This window comes from Haliotis rufescens, unplaced genomic scaffold (assembly GCF_023055435.1).
Source record: "Haliotis rufescens isolate VD_foot unplaced genomic scaffold, xgHalRufe1.0.p SCAF_18, whole genome shotgun sequence".
Taxonomy (NCBI): Eukaryota; Metazoa; Mollusca; class Gastropoda; order Lepetellida; family Haliotidae; genus Haliotis; species Haliotis rufescens.
Genome location: NW_025963868.1, coordinates 11,179,476 through 11,196,129, shown reverse-complemented (window position 1 = coordinate 11,196,129; position 16,654 = coordinate 11,179,476). Strand labels below are relative to the sequence as shown.

At 40.5% G+C, this 16,654-nt stretch overlaps 1 protein-coding gene across 2 annotated transcripts; it reads left to right on the top strand.

Moving 5' to 3' along the window:
• The first annotated feature begins 212 nt into the window (after nt 1-212).
• On the top strand, nt 213-4,866 carry LOC125381519. 2 transcript variants are annotated; one of them, XM_048398212.1, is made up of 6 exons: nt 213-235; nt 928-999; nt 1,694-1,840; nt 2,231-2,332; nt 3,101-3,272; nt 4,593-4,866. In XM_048398212.1, the coding sequence occupies exons 2-6, from the start codon at nt 943-945 to the stop codon at nt 4,670-4,672; spliced, it is 558 nt and encodes a 185-aa protein (XP_048254169.1). In that variant the 5' UTR covers nt 213-235; nt 928-942; the 3' UTR covers nt 4,673-4,866. The 2 variants fall into 2 exon arrangements, with proteins under 2 accessions (XP_048254169.1, XP_048254168.1); XM_048398211.1 differs by lacking the exon at nt 213-235 and adding an exon at nt 691-799.
• Nucleotides 4,867-16,654: the final 11,788 nt, after the last annotated feature.

Below are 16,654 nucleotides of genomic sequence, written 5' to 3'. Positions count from 1 at the left end.
AGATTGCGGTATTTTCTTTTTCACAAACAGAGGGACTGTTGTATTATCATACATTGCGACACATCTGCATACGTTTTCTGATATAGCATCCTATATACTCAAAGGGAGTTCCGACTCATCAACTGTTACGTCGCTATTACAGGAAAATAATTTGTCTACTTTGGCATCCGAAAACATGCATCTTCATTTGTCTTGCGGTTTTGAGCCTGTCTGAGTCAGGAGATATTCCAACATTGTAAGTATTGCATGTTTTTAAATATATATTATAGGTACATGAAATTTGATCTCAATTAACCGCCGTCATATACCTGGAATATAGAATTTTAAATTAACAGCCCCCGTGATGTAGCCTTCATAGCATCTCCCGAGGAAGAAATCCATGTACACCCACGAATCACTGCAATATTTCAAATGACGTCAACGTGTTCTCAATAAATGCATTGTACAATAATGCACTTTATCTTGTGGCGAAGAAGGATATTACGAGCATGCAATTAAGTCATGTTATTTACAGAAAAGAGTAGAAGGTATAATGAGAACATTGTGAGGAGCTAACTATGGTCACTGCTCAGGTGACGGCCAAACAACAAACTGTTTCAAGATTCAGTGGTTCCTCTTCTGAATGATTGTGATTGGCTGTGTGACCGTAATCTTCAACTCACGTGGTCCTCTACTGATTACATGTGATTGGATAATTGACGAGTCTGTACAACTCACGTATCTAACAGATTAGATATAAATGCCGATGAGTAGAACGACTTGTTACAGACGGGGAATTGGTGCTTCTACAATAGCAAAGGTCAGTTTACCTTTTTATTCTTTACACTTCTATCGTATAGCTTAGCTCCTCTCATTCCTTCATACATCTCAACACCATGATCCCCTTTTAATATTTTGTATTAATGTTGCATCAACTTCCTGTTTCAGTCTTAAATATCCACAATGGCGATGCTCCTGATGAGTTTTGCTCTCATTTTGTCTTCTGCAGCAGCGTCTGAGGTGAGTGAGCGAGTGAATGAGTGAAAGGGAGTGCAATGAATTTATGTCATACTGTGTTGGGTGCCGACATTGTACATGGTCCGAGAAGTAAAATAAATTAATAGTGGTTCCTCCTTGGGGATTCCAGGTTAGATGTGAGGTGAGATAATATGAGGTTTAATGTTGCACTCAGGATTATTGCACTTATATTTCGACGCGCATCTGCTCTCTGGGCAGACGCTCTATCCACAAGACCACAGATGTTAGAATTGGTTCCCAACAACCTATATGGGCATTGAAGGAAACTAAATGGAACGGGTGGTCAGACTCGGTGACTTGTTTCAACGTGTCAGTGCACTCCGAAGTCGTGAATCGCTGATCATAATATCAATCACTGGATTGTCTGGTCCAGACTCGATTACTTATAGGTCAACATCTCCTTATTGATGGCAATGCAAACACAGGAACTAAATGCAATTGACCAGTTACCCTGTCAAGAATCTTCAGACAGACTCAAGTTAATTCTTACAATATAGATATCTGATCTCCATTTTGGTATATAAAAGTGAAACATATGAGAATGATACTTAATGCATTGAATTCAAATTTCTTCGTGTTAATAATCAGTCTATCTTGTATGCTTTAATTCTTTCTAATTGTGTTTGGAATTTTGCTGATTGCGGCGCTAAACAACAATCAATTCCTATACCTGTAGTGGAGAAATATCAGCGCTACCTACGGGGATACGACAATGCTGCTGGACGTGGCAATCGGAGATGGCATCATTGAACTGCAGTCCCACAAACCAGACAATGCGCCTGCCTCTTTCCGAGAAACCACCAACCTCCACGTGTTTTCCAGGGTATGTGATATTTATTCTACTCTTAGTGGTACAATAAACGTTGAAATATTTTCTGACGAAATTTGTGTTAACCTTAACGTCCATTTCAATAAGCTTACATTCAAACTAACCGTTTTCTTTAAACACCATTGCCCCTTTGTCAGTCTTGGGTAAAAGTGGCACCCAGTAACATACGCATAAAGAAAGGTCAACTGAAATTGATTTGTAAGACAGACACTGTTACCTATCAGACTGCATGTCCAAATGGTGCTGATTGTCGCTTTCAGTCACCGATCTTCCTGGTCCAGTCCCGGTTATTTAGGTGCCACCTTGATAGAGCTTGCAGCGATGTCTACAGCGGAACAAAATCACCCATTTATGCTAGCTTCATTTTCTTTTTTCTCATTTCAGCAACTTGTTGCCATGAGAAATTCGGTGGACAAAGAATGCTATGTCAGACATATCAAAGAAACCTTTGAAGAGTTGAAAGTGAAAATAGGAGGTATCGAACAGGTACGTGAAGTTTTGCTTCAATTTCTAACAAAGATTAGGAAATGTTGTTTAAAGGGTAGAATACTTACTAAGGATATGTACTGACGTCTGGCGTCCGGATTCCAGAGCTTCTCTAAAAGGAATACAAAGAGAGCTATTTTGCTGGGTCAAGCAAATGTACCACCAAATCCTTCTCTCAATCATAAACTAAAATTCGAAATACAATCAAGGAAGGATTTTCTATTATATTCATAAGAATGAGTGAGCGATGATGGTTTTATGCCGGTTTCAGAAAATGTTCCCAATATCACGGCGAGGGACATAAAAAATGGGGACTCGAACTCAAGTCTTAGGCGTGATAGCCGAACGGTTTAACGCCGTGCCACGCATATGCAAGTTTATTTTGTTTATACAAAACGTTAACGCCAGAGAATAACCATTCTGGATCATCAGGGGCTTGATTATTCTTATTGGAAAACATTCACGCTCCCAACATTTCTAAATTTATTGTATTATTGACTGGATGCAATTCCCTATTTTGACTTGTATCTGATGATCCTGTTTGTTCAGGTGGACCCCTTGTGTGTGGTTGTGACGGGTGCCACCGGTTGGGGAACATACGCTCGACTTTTCATCAACACCTGGTGACGATAACATTTATTTGTCGTGATCCCCTACTTTCGTTGGAGAGTATATTTCACATTTTGTCTGATTCTTGTCTCCACAGCTGTCTTAGTCCTGAACTTAGGCGTTTAGAAATAAGATATTTTCTCTCATTTACTCCCAAAGCACAATGCAACCGTAGGCCAGCTCGCTGAAGAATGGATCGACGTGAAGAAGGTTTGCCCCATTGAGCCGTGGGCTGTGGAGGACCTCCTTGGAGATGAGATCGACTGCTTCTGCCGCTTCCACGACGTCTACTTCGTCGGTCTCGTGCACACTGGCACCGTTGACTTCACAGGTATGTATTGCCTTACATCATTGGTTGTGTGAAACTCTAAATACATAGTTCATGTAAGACATTTGTCCAAGTGATATTTCCGTTTATTATTCGCCCGTTTAGGGTACTACTGTTTAATAACAATAAGCTGGTGTTTAATACCACAGCGCGTGCTTACATGGAAGTATTCTCGGAACTAGTTCCACGAAAAATATGGAAAACCCTCAATTGCAAAATCAGATCACTTATTCTATAGTGATAGATCACTCAAAACTCGATGACATGACATGACATTAGGACATTGTCTCGCTGGTGCAGCTTGCACAGAACGTTTCAAAGATTACGTCACAACGTCGGTATTCGCTCAGCACGGCGAAGATCAAGATTCCCCTCATGGGTTCAATGTGTGAAGCCCATATTCAGTGTACCCACCCATACCTCCGTGATATTGTTGAAATATGGCTAAAAGCGACGTAAAACCATACTTATTCCTCACTGTATTATTCTGTTAAAATCAATTAGTAACCCAAAATTACCGTAAAAGGTGACTATGCTTGTCGTAAGAGGCGACTAACTGGATCGGGTGGTCAGGCTCGCTGACTTTGCTGATGCATGTCATCGTATCCCAATAGCGTGGATCGATGCTCATGTTGTCAATCACTGGATTGCCTTGTCCAGACTCGACTATTTACAGACCGCCGTCAAAAAGCTGGGATATTGCTGAGTGCGGCGTTATACAACAAACCACAACAAACCAACCAACCAACCAATAATCTCTTCCTTTCACACACAACGCCAGACTTGTTGTATTCATACGCTTCACCTAGTTAATGACGGGAATTCCAATAGTTCGATCAAATTACGGTTGAAAAGGTTATAAGTTGCAAGTAATATATATTTGACTGAACTCGCTCCCATGTCATACCGTTTTTATTAAACATTTGCTCGTCAAATACCAGAATTATTCATTCATTTCTTTATATTGGTATTACACGGGAGCTGGTTTTGGCACTCTGTTGTACACCTGTTTCCTTATATGTCATTAATATTTACTGGCGATTCCTCTACAAAACAGTATCTAAAATGTGAACTATCTGTGGCCTAAGTCAGTGAAAAGTACTTGTTAATCGAATGAGGTAAGTATTGGTGTGGATTGTTTATAGAGTGACACTGATAGTGGTAGCAGTGGTTTTGTCTATTTTACTTTTGTTGTATTCTCACGCCTTTCTAAATTTCTGTTCATTTGAGCTGGGACAATCAGAATGCCACTTAATTATCTATATTATCTCATACATATAGCACCATAAGTTATACTTCATAGACATAATTTGATTATTACAGCTCCATCCAGGCGACGGAAACGTGCAGCAGCTGCTCGGGTAGATGTTGCAAGCGCTTGCTGCTGTTGTCGTCGTCGCTAATTTCAAGAATACACCAGTCTCGGACAACAGACATGAGCAGGGCTTCTGGCAACTTCATAACTCATGAATTACAATAGGTATCCAGTTTCGGAGTTCAATAAAACCACTAGATAACGCAAAAAGTATGCATTCTCTTAATTTAAATTGTTGTCATATTTACCACAATGTTGCAATAAAGTAATGTTTCAAACCAACTGCTTTCTAGAACGATGTTGTTTTTCACAATTAGAAACATTATGAACATCTATTTCTTTACTATTTCTAACAACATTCAGGGTCACATGTTTGTCACGTGACTTACATGTACATGTTGACTAACATACAGCTTCTGAACATTGCGTTAGTAAGATATGGTGTCAAGAATGTCTGCCAACTGTATGTATTTCAGTTGTCAACACTTCATCTGTTTAACTCAACATGTAACTTGTCCAGTCACTTAAACACACGACGGTTAAGACCAAATGGTCGATGCCATTGGATAGACTTGGAATACAATCACTTTACCATAAGCAAACACTTGTGTCAGAAGATGTTTAGGAATGTAGGGACTAGCTCGATACAGTGAGAAGGGCTCATCTTCAATGTAGATTTCCAATAAATAAATTCTGAATTCAAACTAAATTGTGAATTCTTTGTGGAGAACAAGGGATTATCTAAGCACTTGGCTTTGTTTTTATATGATCTGCCCCTCCACTGAATTCGCCCTCAATCATTCTGAGTGAGTGATGGAGTTGTTTGATTTTATGAGTCTGTAGCAAGCAAACCAGTGGTTGATAGTATGAGCAACGATACAACGAGGGGTACCTTGGCACAGTATCAACCAGATGAGGCATTTTAATATGGTCGGCTTCTACGAAAATGACCACTGAATCTTCATGGGGTCCTTTGGGCGGTGGGGTAGCCTAGTGGTTAAAGCGTGTGCTCGTCACGTCGTAGACTGGTTCGATTCCCCACATGGAAAGAATGTGTGAGACCAATTTTTGGTGTCCCACGTCTGAATATTGCTGAATTATTGCTAAAAATGTAAAGTATATGTACTCATTATCAATTATTATTGATGTAATGAATGATTGATTGATTAACACCGCGCTCAGCACTATTCCAGCGACATGACGGCGGTGTGTAATATTCGATTCTTGACCACACAATTCAGTAATTGAATCATGTACGCAATTGGGATACGATGACATGCATCAATCAAATCAGTGAGTCTGTCCTCCCGATCCCGTTAATGTCCCCTGACGTCAAGCATGGTTTGTTGCTGAATCCTAATCCGGATCTCCAGAGATTCTTTATTAATTATACAGGACATAATCTTCACCGAAAACTTCTCAAAATACGTACTTAAGTGTCCACGTTTTTACACGAATTATCGGGCACCGTGACATTAGTTAACATCAAATGCAATCATTTACAAACAGTCGCATTTGTACATCGTGATGGCTTAAAAGTAATGAGTGATAGCGTGAATGAATTCTGCTTACTATTGCCGCAGTAGTTTTGTCATATCTGCATATTATTAAGGATTATCAATCCGATTTCATTTGAAAGACATCGATTGGAAGAAAGACGTATAGAGAACGTATTTTCGAATTATACCAAATGTGTCGTTTTAGCATTTAGTAATTACATGTATATCGCACTGGCTGCATATTATGCTGATTTAGGTGCACAGCTGGTCCACACCTGTGCTTTGTTCTGAGGGCTTTGTTTGTTTGTTTAACGCCGCACTCAGCAATATTCTAGCTGTATGACGGCGGTCTGTAAATAATCAAGTCTGGACCAGACAATCCAGTGTTTGACATCATGAGCATCGATCCACGCAACTTGGATACGATGACATGCCTCACCCAAGTCAGCGAGCCTGACCACCCGATCCGTTAGTCGCCTTTTACGACAAGCATAGTCGCCTTTCACGGCAAGAATGGGTTGCTGAAGACCTATTCTACCCCGGATCTTCACGGGTCACCATCAGCAAATACTTGTGTCAGAAGAAGTTTAGGAATGTAGAGACTGGCTCGATACAGATAGAGGTGACTCTAGATCTCCTTCTGTGTAGATTTCCATTACGAAAAGCATAGCCTTACTATACAGCAAGATTCGGTTGCTGAAGACCTAAAGTGTGTACATTGACAGCATTATGTAAATATAAGACATCAACACTAGAAAATAATCAATCTCGATTATCTGCCCAAGTTCACTTAAATCAGATTTTAGTTCTCGCTACTGCCGAACAAAATTCTGAGTACATCCAAAAACAGGGCACGCCAGGACGACCTTTCGCGAACTTTGACCGACCAATAAAATGACAAACAACAAGTCGACATCAGCCATTAAGAGTGGATGAGTGAGTATGGTTTTACGCCGCTTTTAGCAATATTCCAGCAATATCACGGCGGGGGACACCAGAAATGAGCTTCACACATTGTACCCATGTCGGGAATCGAACCCGGGTCTTCGGCGTGACGAGCGAACGCTTTAACCACTAGGCTACCCGACCGCCCCTCAGCCATTTAGAAGGCAGCTTTATGGCAACTTCCTTTCCAGACCACCTTGGGAAAATATCAATTCAAAATTTGAAAACTAAAAAAACGAAATGCTGGAATGTCTATCAGGCGGCCAAGATTGTGTGGCAATTCTTCGCTCGGAAAGTCTCTTCAATTTCAAATTTCCCATGGAAGCAAGAGATAGGCGATGATTTCGACGGAATCATTTGGAGAGTCCGTAACTGTTTTTCGGAATACCCCGTGTTCACCGTTTCCAGTTTGCATGATTGGAAGACACATTCCGACCGTCACTTTCAGGATTTTTTACTTTTGTCTATCATATTCATACATATACAAAACAAAACATCACTAATTCTAGTTGCATTATATGACCTTGAATTTACCACGTAGAACTGCAACGACAAAGAGACTGAGCTAAATTCGACTGGTTCTCAAATAACTGAAAACATTCTTGATGTACAATTTACACTTTATAGTTCCTTTTAACATGATAAGGAGACACGAGTTGCCTCCCTTTAGTTGCAGTTCAACCATTGTAAATGTTTAATGTAAGGTGAGGCTTAATCCAACATTCATGAATATTGCATTTACAAAGGCACGTACGAGTGAGCGTTTGTGTGTGTGCGTGCGTGCGTGCGTGCGTGCCTGTGTGCGTGTGTGTGTGTCCTGCATTATTCCATAATAATGCTGGCTTTACAGTGCCAGCCCACTGAGATACTATGCCGCAGTTTCACATGTCTTCCCCACTCAGACACAGTTCAGGGACTTCCAGTCTTTGTTTTAGCCCCTTAATGGAGAGTACCATCTTCAACATCTTTCAGTGTGAAAAGGCCGGGGAATCGAGCAAACGCTCCTTCCACTAGACGATGGAGGCGGTCTTCAATATAAGAGTTGCACAACATTCCACTCACTTCGTGTGTTTACCTTTTGACATGTTCCATGAATACGTGGACCTCGACCAGGACATAATAACTGGACACTTCCCTTCACCCTTTTGGACACGTGCAATGATAACTAATTATAAACCCCGGATAGGGAAACAGGACACTCAAATTACAGGGGATCAAGAATGGATCGGCAGTGCAGTAGTATTCGACAACGAGATCCTCGACTAACTTGGAATGTGTGGTCGAAGTCAGGGATTTTACGTGTCTTCACATTGTTGTTGTCTTGACATGTGATTTATATATTATTAATTTGAAATAATTTACAATCGCGTATTACATGTTTAACATCTTTAACAGGGATCTCCACATGGACAAGACGGATTGGGGGTGGTGTGCCTTTGGTGTGCCTGTACCTTATTTTATAATTGCATGTTGTCTGTTCATATCAAAATATGACAACCACCTGCGCTTATGGTAGTGGGGGATAGACGAAATGAATACACATCACATTTTAAGTAATTGTTTGAAGGCGATGTCATAATTCTGCTACTTTAACTTCAAGGGAAAGGTTTAATACGTGAATACCTGTTGCTGTACATCTTCCGGATGTTCCTACAGAAACAAGACTACTTGTAACACTTTAACAGGGGACATCTTGACAGCCTTTGCGGTACAAAATAAACTGAGCATACTTTATCCCAGTAGATGGAGATGAGGATTATCCCACTGTTGTTTGCTCAGTCCTGAAAACAGTTACATCAGAATCATCTGACAGACATTGTAACTTCAGGCCGTCCTATCTATTTGAATAAACAGCTTTGAATGGGTTTAAAATGAAGGGGTATTGGTAGCATAACTTCCGTATTGGAACTGAATGCATTTATTATGCGAACTAAAAAAAACAACGGTCGTTAATGAAATACGTGCACAACCTTCATGGGAAACTCGGTCAAATGCAGCGGAACAACTTCGTCTGTATCCTTCAATAGCCGATCGTAGTTAATTGACGCCATTTCCGAAAAAAAAAACAACGTGCGAGAAATGGCGGCGATAAACATATAAGCGACACACGAAGTACTTTCTTTTGGTTTGTCTGACGCGAAGTCTTGATAATAAACCATAAAATCTATGGCACTAATATTCATATGCATCATAATTGGTTGTCTAAATTGGAAGGTGTGTATTCTGGTATCAGGTATCCTTAATAAATGGGAAGTATAGTTAAAGTACTGTTAATGTCAGAAATGCTACAAAACTGGTTTTTGCCTCTTAACAAGGACAAAATGCTTGATAGACTGAAATATCGAGTAACTACCGATAGCCCTACCTGTGGTTTCAAGTATTTCAGTCACAAGGAGTCCTATTAATAAGTTTACAGGAGGTGAGGTGAGGTGAAATGGGGTTTAACGTCGCGTCCAAGATTATTGCACTTATATAGCGACGTGCATGCACGTGTATGTATGTGTGTGTCTGCTTTTACTAGTCCGGACTGATGCCGATTTATAGTGCTAGCACACTGAGATACCATGCCGCAGTTTCACATGAATACCCCACTCAGACACAGTATACTGACTCCGAGCCGACCAGTTCTTGTTTTAGCCCCTCAATGCCGAGCGCCAGACAGGGTAACAACAAGTACCATCTTTTAACGTCTTTTGGTATGACGCGGCTGGGGATCGAACCCCGGACCTTCCGCTTTCCGGGCGGACGCTCTACTTTTAGACCACGGAGGCGGTCAGTTTACAGGAGACAAATTCGAACGAAAACAGGAAGTTCACATTTATTCTGAGTCCAATGATGACAGTCTGAAACGGACTATAGAAATATGCGCACGTGATTCCGTTATATTGATGATAATGTAGTCTTCATAAAACATCCAATCCACACACAAAAATCATTTAGAGAAAATTCTAGATGTGCATCTTCTAAAATAACAAAATGACGCTGCGTTTGTTTTGTTACCATTGCTCCCGTGATGCATGTTACATTACACTCGCATGGCCATAGCCACGGTACACGACATGGAGTTTTTACTGGGAAATGTATACAAGTTCTTTCCACTTTAGAAAGATAGAGGGAAACCATTTATTTATTTAGATACGGTGAATTACCGAACTGCCCAAGCATTTGGGTATGCAATTCATATCATCAAGTCCACGGTATGATAAGAAAACAAAACAGTTATAGGGGTCGTCTCAAAATAAAACAGGGAAGTGAAAGGATATCAGACAGCTTTTGACACAGGGTGATTAGGCAAAAAGTGTACAAGCTTTGTGAGCAGAAGGTAACCCTGACTTGTAGTATAATTTGAAATCAGAATTTTTGCAGGCCGCAACCCAGGATATGGGGCTTGTTGATGGATGTATGCTAGTTTTCGAGGCCAAAATGAAAGCTGCTGATTTTCATAAGGAAATTACAGGAAATGATGTGTTCATTGACTGATTGGAACTTCAGCAATCGCCCACTTTAAAAACGTCATTGTCATTGTCATGGATAACGCCAGTTAATATAACATCTGGGAATCAGATACTGTCGCCCCAACCATGAGTAGTCTGAAGGTGACCACACAGGAATACATATATGACACTGTCGACTTCAGACCATATGAAACGAAAGTTCAACTCATGGAGAAAATTCGGCTGAATAAGAAACAAGTAAAGTACAAGACATATGTGCTGGCGGCACAACACGGTCACGCTGTCTTACGTCTGTCAGTCAGACATTGTGAGCTCAACCCTGTTGTGCCCATCTTGGCTAAGTGTAAAGGATTCATGGCAAGACATAACACAACATCCAAAAGTACAGGTTCATATACGTTATCAGCGGACATTTATAAATGCTCCCTCAAGAAACCATCTGTAGAACAACAAATACTTCTTGATTCCAAAACCGCAACTTTCCAATATTCATCCCGTTTCATAGCTCTTAACTATTCCATCAAATTTCCAAGCAAATATAATGCAGTACATATCCTTAATTGTTTTCCTATCAACGCACATGTCAATTAAGTACCATAACATTTTGAGACCGCCCCCATCTCGCTGATATTTGCACCTGGGATAATGCACGGGACGGTGTGAGGTCATCACCTCGGGTCAGGTGTTTGGTTATTACATCAAGTTATAGGCCATTTCATACATTCATGACAACACACGAATATTTTCATTATTTTACATGTAAAAGTACACTTAAAGGGTAATCTCACATTTGCATAATTATTTGTAGTCGGTCGTTTTACATGCCTGGAACCGCCGTCATATAGCTGTAATATTGCTGAGTGCGGCGTTAAACAACAAACAAACAAACAAACAAACAACATGCCTGGAATACTTATTACCATATACACCTGTAACAAGATTCTCCGGAATTTGCATTTTATGCAAATATTTGAAACGGCTATGCCAGTGAGGTGCATAAAAATAAGAAGAAATATGTGTGAATAATTTAGAGCCATTTGTAGGTTGGTACAGGTGTAAATTGTGAGAGATAATTATCTACCTTAAAAAAGACAATATGAAGACCTGCAATTCAACTGCTTTATTCCATCAAGCTTTAAACTCTAATGCGGGATAGTCAAATATAATGGTGCTCGTGCATGACGCACACCACAGGCTACAGATTATGAACAGTTTCAGTAATTTAAGTGTGTTGATGCGAAAGACTGTGGAGAGTAGTTGATCCCATTCCATCTTCCCGAGGCAAGAGAGTTAACTTTCTATAAAGGTCCAGTTTCCATCCTTGTCGAACTAGGCTGGTATTAAGGAGATACATTTTGGCTGGACTCGTGAGTCCGGTTAGGAAACTGTTGGGTAGATTTTGGTCAATTGCAAGATTTGCAAAGCATGTACACCGCCAACTTGTTGTCAACATATATTTTCCAAATCTTTTCATGTTTTTAATGAAGATGCTCATGCAGTTTGATGCACTTCGCAACGTAAGTCTCATTTTATCACGACATGGAACTTAATTATCGATCGTCTTGACTGGGTGCCGCCATTTTGTTTGATACAAATGCAAGTGATACGAGAGGTGGGATCTGATTGGTCCATAGGAGAGGCTTAGAAGGGACATGACTCGTAATAACCACTGGTGGCGCTACGATCGAGCCCAGGAATTCCAGCCTAGTTCGACAAGGGTTGAAACTGGACTTTTATAGCCAGTTAACTCCCATGCCTCGGGAAGATGATGCCATTCTTGCTGTGAAATGGCTATACCTCTAATTGTAGACCTGTTATTGAGAATTTGTCGAATGTCAACAATTGCCGATCCTTGATTTGTGCATATTGTGAGACGATTGGAAGTTGACAGACTCACTTGATCCTTCCTACACATGCTGCCTGTGACGTTCACGGTCAATGTATTGTTGACACCGTGGTGAACAGGAATTTCTGGTGTGGAGTGTGAAAGCTTTAGAGCCGTGAAAGCACCACATGTGTTCCTTACTGTTAACATTAAGATAAGTATCAATACATAGGCACATGGCTGCCATCCAACAGGGGTATGTTTAACAGCTTTCTTTGATAGGGTGTTTGACCACCGGGTGGAACGCGTCTACAGGAGGCACAGTACTAACAGATTGCATCGTTATGGTAAGGACCAAATTGACTGGAAACAAATTCGCAGAAACGGCAGTTGCTAGATGGATGTATAGCTAAGACGGTTTTGCGGCAGGCCAGACTCTGATATAGGGTTAGTCACAGAACTGTGTCATATGTGGTTTTGTAATGTGTTGTTGAGCCTCGTTGGGTATGTCCCTCTCCGAGAAACTTGCAGCTTGATGACCATTGGGTATGTTCACTTTAAGGATTGTCAGCAGGTGATCCAATATTTGAGCATATTTCAGCACGCAAAGCAAACGCCTTTTGTCAGAGGTGCCGCTATAATAGAACCCTGCAGCTGCTAACCAGTGAGGCTTCTGCTGCAGCTGTATGGGCCACTCCTTAAAAAGACTTCAATCTTGTTTTGAAGGAGATCTAAGAGTTATTAAAAACCATGTCCACTGACACGTTATCTGGGCAGCAGTACATGTTGAAGCAAGACATGCTCTGAGTAGAAAATGAGAGGGTGCGCAAACACTTTACACATGGAGAATGTGGTGCAGTAGGTGCTGGGTGCGGTGAATAATAGGTATATTGAAATGAAGTGTATGTTTCCATAGTTTAAACTTTCAGTTTATTCTCTAACTAAGGAGACATGATGAGGTACCATGACAAGTTGGGCTGAATGTTGAATGATGGATGCTAATGATGGACCAAAAGTGGCAACTTGTATGGTGTCTAGAATGAATGATGTGTCAAGAGTGAGTGTGTGAGTGAGTATTGTTTTACGGAGCTTTTAGCAATATTCCAGCAAAATCACGGGGGACACCAGAAATGGACTCCACACATTGTACACATGTGGGAAATCGAACCCAGGTCTTCTGTGTGATGAGCGAAGTCTTTAACCACAAGGCTACCCCACCGCCCCGATGTGTCAAGAAGGATGATGATAGGAGAGAAGGAATTACACACATTGTGTGATATCTTTACATAACTGTGATGGGCTGGAGTACGGCGGGGGAATTATGTAACCATTCCTTCTCTGTTGACATTTACATACTACTACATACTACTTATGTGGAGATGCAGGTGCATACTACTTGCACACATGCAGATATTATTGATGATATACTTAAAAAACACAATTGAGAAACAAGACAGCAATAAATATTACATGGAGAAACATGTCGAGTCCTTTCTTTCATTAATGCATGTACATCTTCAAGTCTTTTTTATAAACATTTGAAGACGGACACAATATTATCCAAGTACATGTATCTGTTGGCTGACTCCGACACAATTAAATTGATATTTGGCTTTTACGTAAAAACTAACATTTTGACAAAATTTAAAGTTTCTTTCATGAAATAATATTCAGCTCAATCTGATCAATATCAACTTGATTATGATAAGTTAATCTTCAAATAGGAAAATCGTCGTGTAGTTAGTAAACTGATCTAGTGTGGATATCAGCACTGAAACAAATTCGATTTGCTTCCAACTTTCACAAGTCGGTGGGTTCAGGTGTCATTAAGACCTACTGACATTTGTTACAAATACAAATGCATTTTACACATGTGTGTCATCATTTAATTCTTCTGGATACCAATCAGAAATATCTGCATTACTCTGGTCTGTTCGAACTAGGAGTTTGACTATTTTTACCCCTTCTGTTCAGTTGAAAAAAAATAATGCTGTACAGTATATTTCCAAATATAAAAGGATCAAATGGCACCAGTTGACCCCTAGATTGTCCTGTGCCGCACGTTTCAACAAGAAATATTCAATAGTTTTGGAGGTCTGCCCCGGAAACGAGCACTACCCTCATTTTCAAAATTGTCATGAAAACAACTATTTTTTTCTTTAACAATACAAACCCAAATCCCAGTTCCCCACTAGTTGATCTGTTTTTGCAAGTTTCAACAATAAATATAGAACGGTTTAGGAATTCTGCTCCTGAAACGGACGAAGGACAGACGGACGGACGTACATGCTGATCGCCATATCCCCCCGTTTTTCAAAAGGGGGATGTTCCAGTTCATCCATTCATATGTCATAAAACATTCATAGGGATGTAGATAATATTAATGGTCTAGAAAACATGTCCTTGAATACAGTTCCTCTCTGAATTTACGAGTAACTTTCCTACAAAATGTCCACTTCAGTGTACTCAGTAACCAACATCACCAAAGGTAGGGCAAAGAGTCAGTCATACATGCTGACAGGGCTTCTGGAAGTACAAGTAATGACCCAAATGACCTAATCAATTGCAAATAAAATAATTTCACCAGGAACTCACATTATTGATGTTTGCTAATTTGTTCACACAATACTGACCAAATCTGTAGGGTGAGTGAGTGAGTTGGGTTTAACGCCGCTTTTAACATTATTCCAGTTATATCGCGGCGTGTCAGCTTAATGTGAGAGGAAAGCCCGAAGTGATGCAGGTCTCAGACGTTTACCACTTCGGTGAAACCCCCGAGCACGGGTATGGTGCTGACAAACCTTGAAACATAATCAGGGCGAAACGGGATTCGAACCCACAATCATAGGTTTCTGGCGTGCCAAAAGGACGCAACTCTGCACAGCGAATCGCGGCGCCTTAGACAACTGGGCCACCCGTGCCCCCCAAATCTAGTTCTGGTTCTGGACACTGCTGCAGGTACAGTCGAGTGGGTACGTGTGAACCATGTTGTTTTATTATGCACCACAGAGGCCCAAACGAACAGGACTCGAGAAAGTAAATATGAATTAGGGTGGGGGGTTCATCACAAAGAGAGGGTCTGTTTTATCACCATACATCTGCATACGCTCTGACAATACGTTCTATTTACTTAAAGGGTCGTGTTCCGAGTCAACAACTGCATGCCGACGTGTGTAGACAGCAAGAAAACGCGCATTCGTTTTGTAAGGAAATGTATGGACATAGGATCTTATGTATTTTGTCCAAAATAAACATGTACTCGTCAAGGACATATTTTTAATAGAACTATAGAAAAGAAATGGTCGCGTGTTTGTCAGTCTAGTCTCATGTTTAATGGAACACTTTAAATAGAGTTTCTTCCGAGCCTATGTAGTTTCAACGTGACAAAAAGAATACCTCCATCATTACAAAAACTTATAGTCACCGTCATTCTCGCCTGCACTTGTCTCGAATGCATCAGCACTTTTTACTTCCAGACATTGGACACAGTGGGTACATATGTAGACAGTGTTTTGCACCATCATCCGATGTTTACCTAAAAGAATATATACCTCATTATTCAGACGTGTGCGTAAGCTACATGTGTGGTTTTAATGCCTTTTCAGTCGAAACAAACAGCCTTGCCTACAATGTAACCTGTTTATGGAATAAACGTGCATGTTGAATTGGTACCTGCCCGCCGTCAAGTAAACATGAATGTCTCTATGCTGCATAAGTAAGGTGATAGAAACCATTGTTGCCAAGTTGCATCCACATATCACAATGTGACATTTTGTATGGCTAAGAACTTCTTTATCATACAGTAACATCGACGTTTTGTATGGACCCTAAACCGATGTTCAGCAAGATTGAATAATGAGCATGGTACAGTATTATAAATGGTAGGTGAGAACATTATTCCAGTCATATCACGGCATGTCAGCTTAATGTGGGAGGAAAGCCCGAAGTGATGCAGGTCTCAGACGTTTACCACTTCGGTGAAACCCACGAGCACGGGTATGGTGCTGACAAACCTAGAAACATAATCAGGGCGAACCGAACCAAATGTCTGCTTTATAAAACATGCATGTACATATGTATTGCGATATTGTGATATTGAGATATTCCAAAATGGTAAGTGCTGCATGTTTATATATTATAGGTATATGAAATTTGATCGCATATTAAATGAACCACCCCCGTGGTGTAGCATCCATAGCATCTCCCGAGGAGCAAGCCATGTACACCCACGAATCACTGCAATATATGGTTTAAACATATTTGCATTTCAAAAAGAAATCTGGATCGGTAAACAAGCAAATCTTGCTTATGTAAATACCTATCCAGGTATTAGCTTATCAACAGCT

Bases quoted from the DNA above. Each gene is read 5' to 3' on its own strand.
- LOC125381519 (XM_048398212.1), top strand. From the start codon at position 943: ATGGCGATGCTCCTGATGAGTTTTGCTCTCATTTTGTCTTCTGCAGCA. The intron at 1,841-2,230 runs GTATGTGATATT...TTCTCATTTCAG, and splicing joins ACCTCCACGTGTTTTCCAGG to CAACTTGTTGCCATGAGAAA. The intron at 2,333-3,100 runs GTACGTGAAGTT...TTACTCCCAAAG, and splicing joins AAATAGGAGGTATCGAACAG to CACAATGCAACCGTAGGCCA.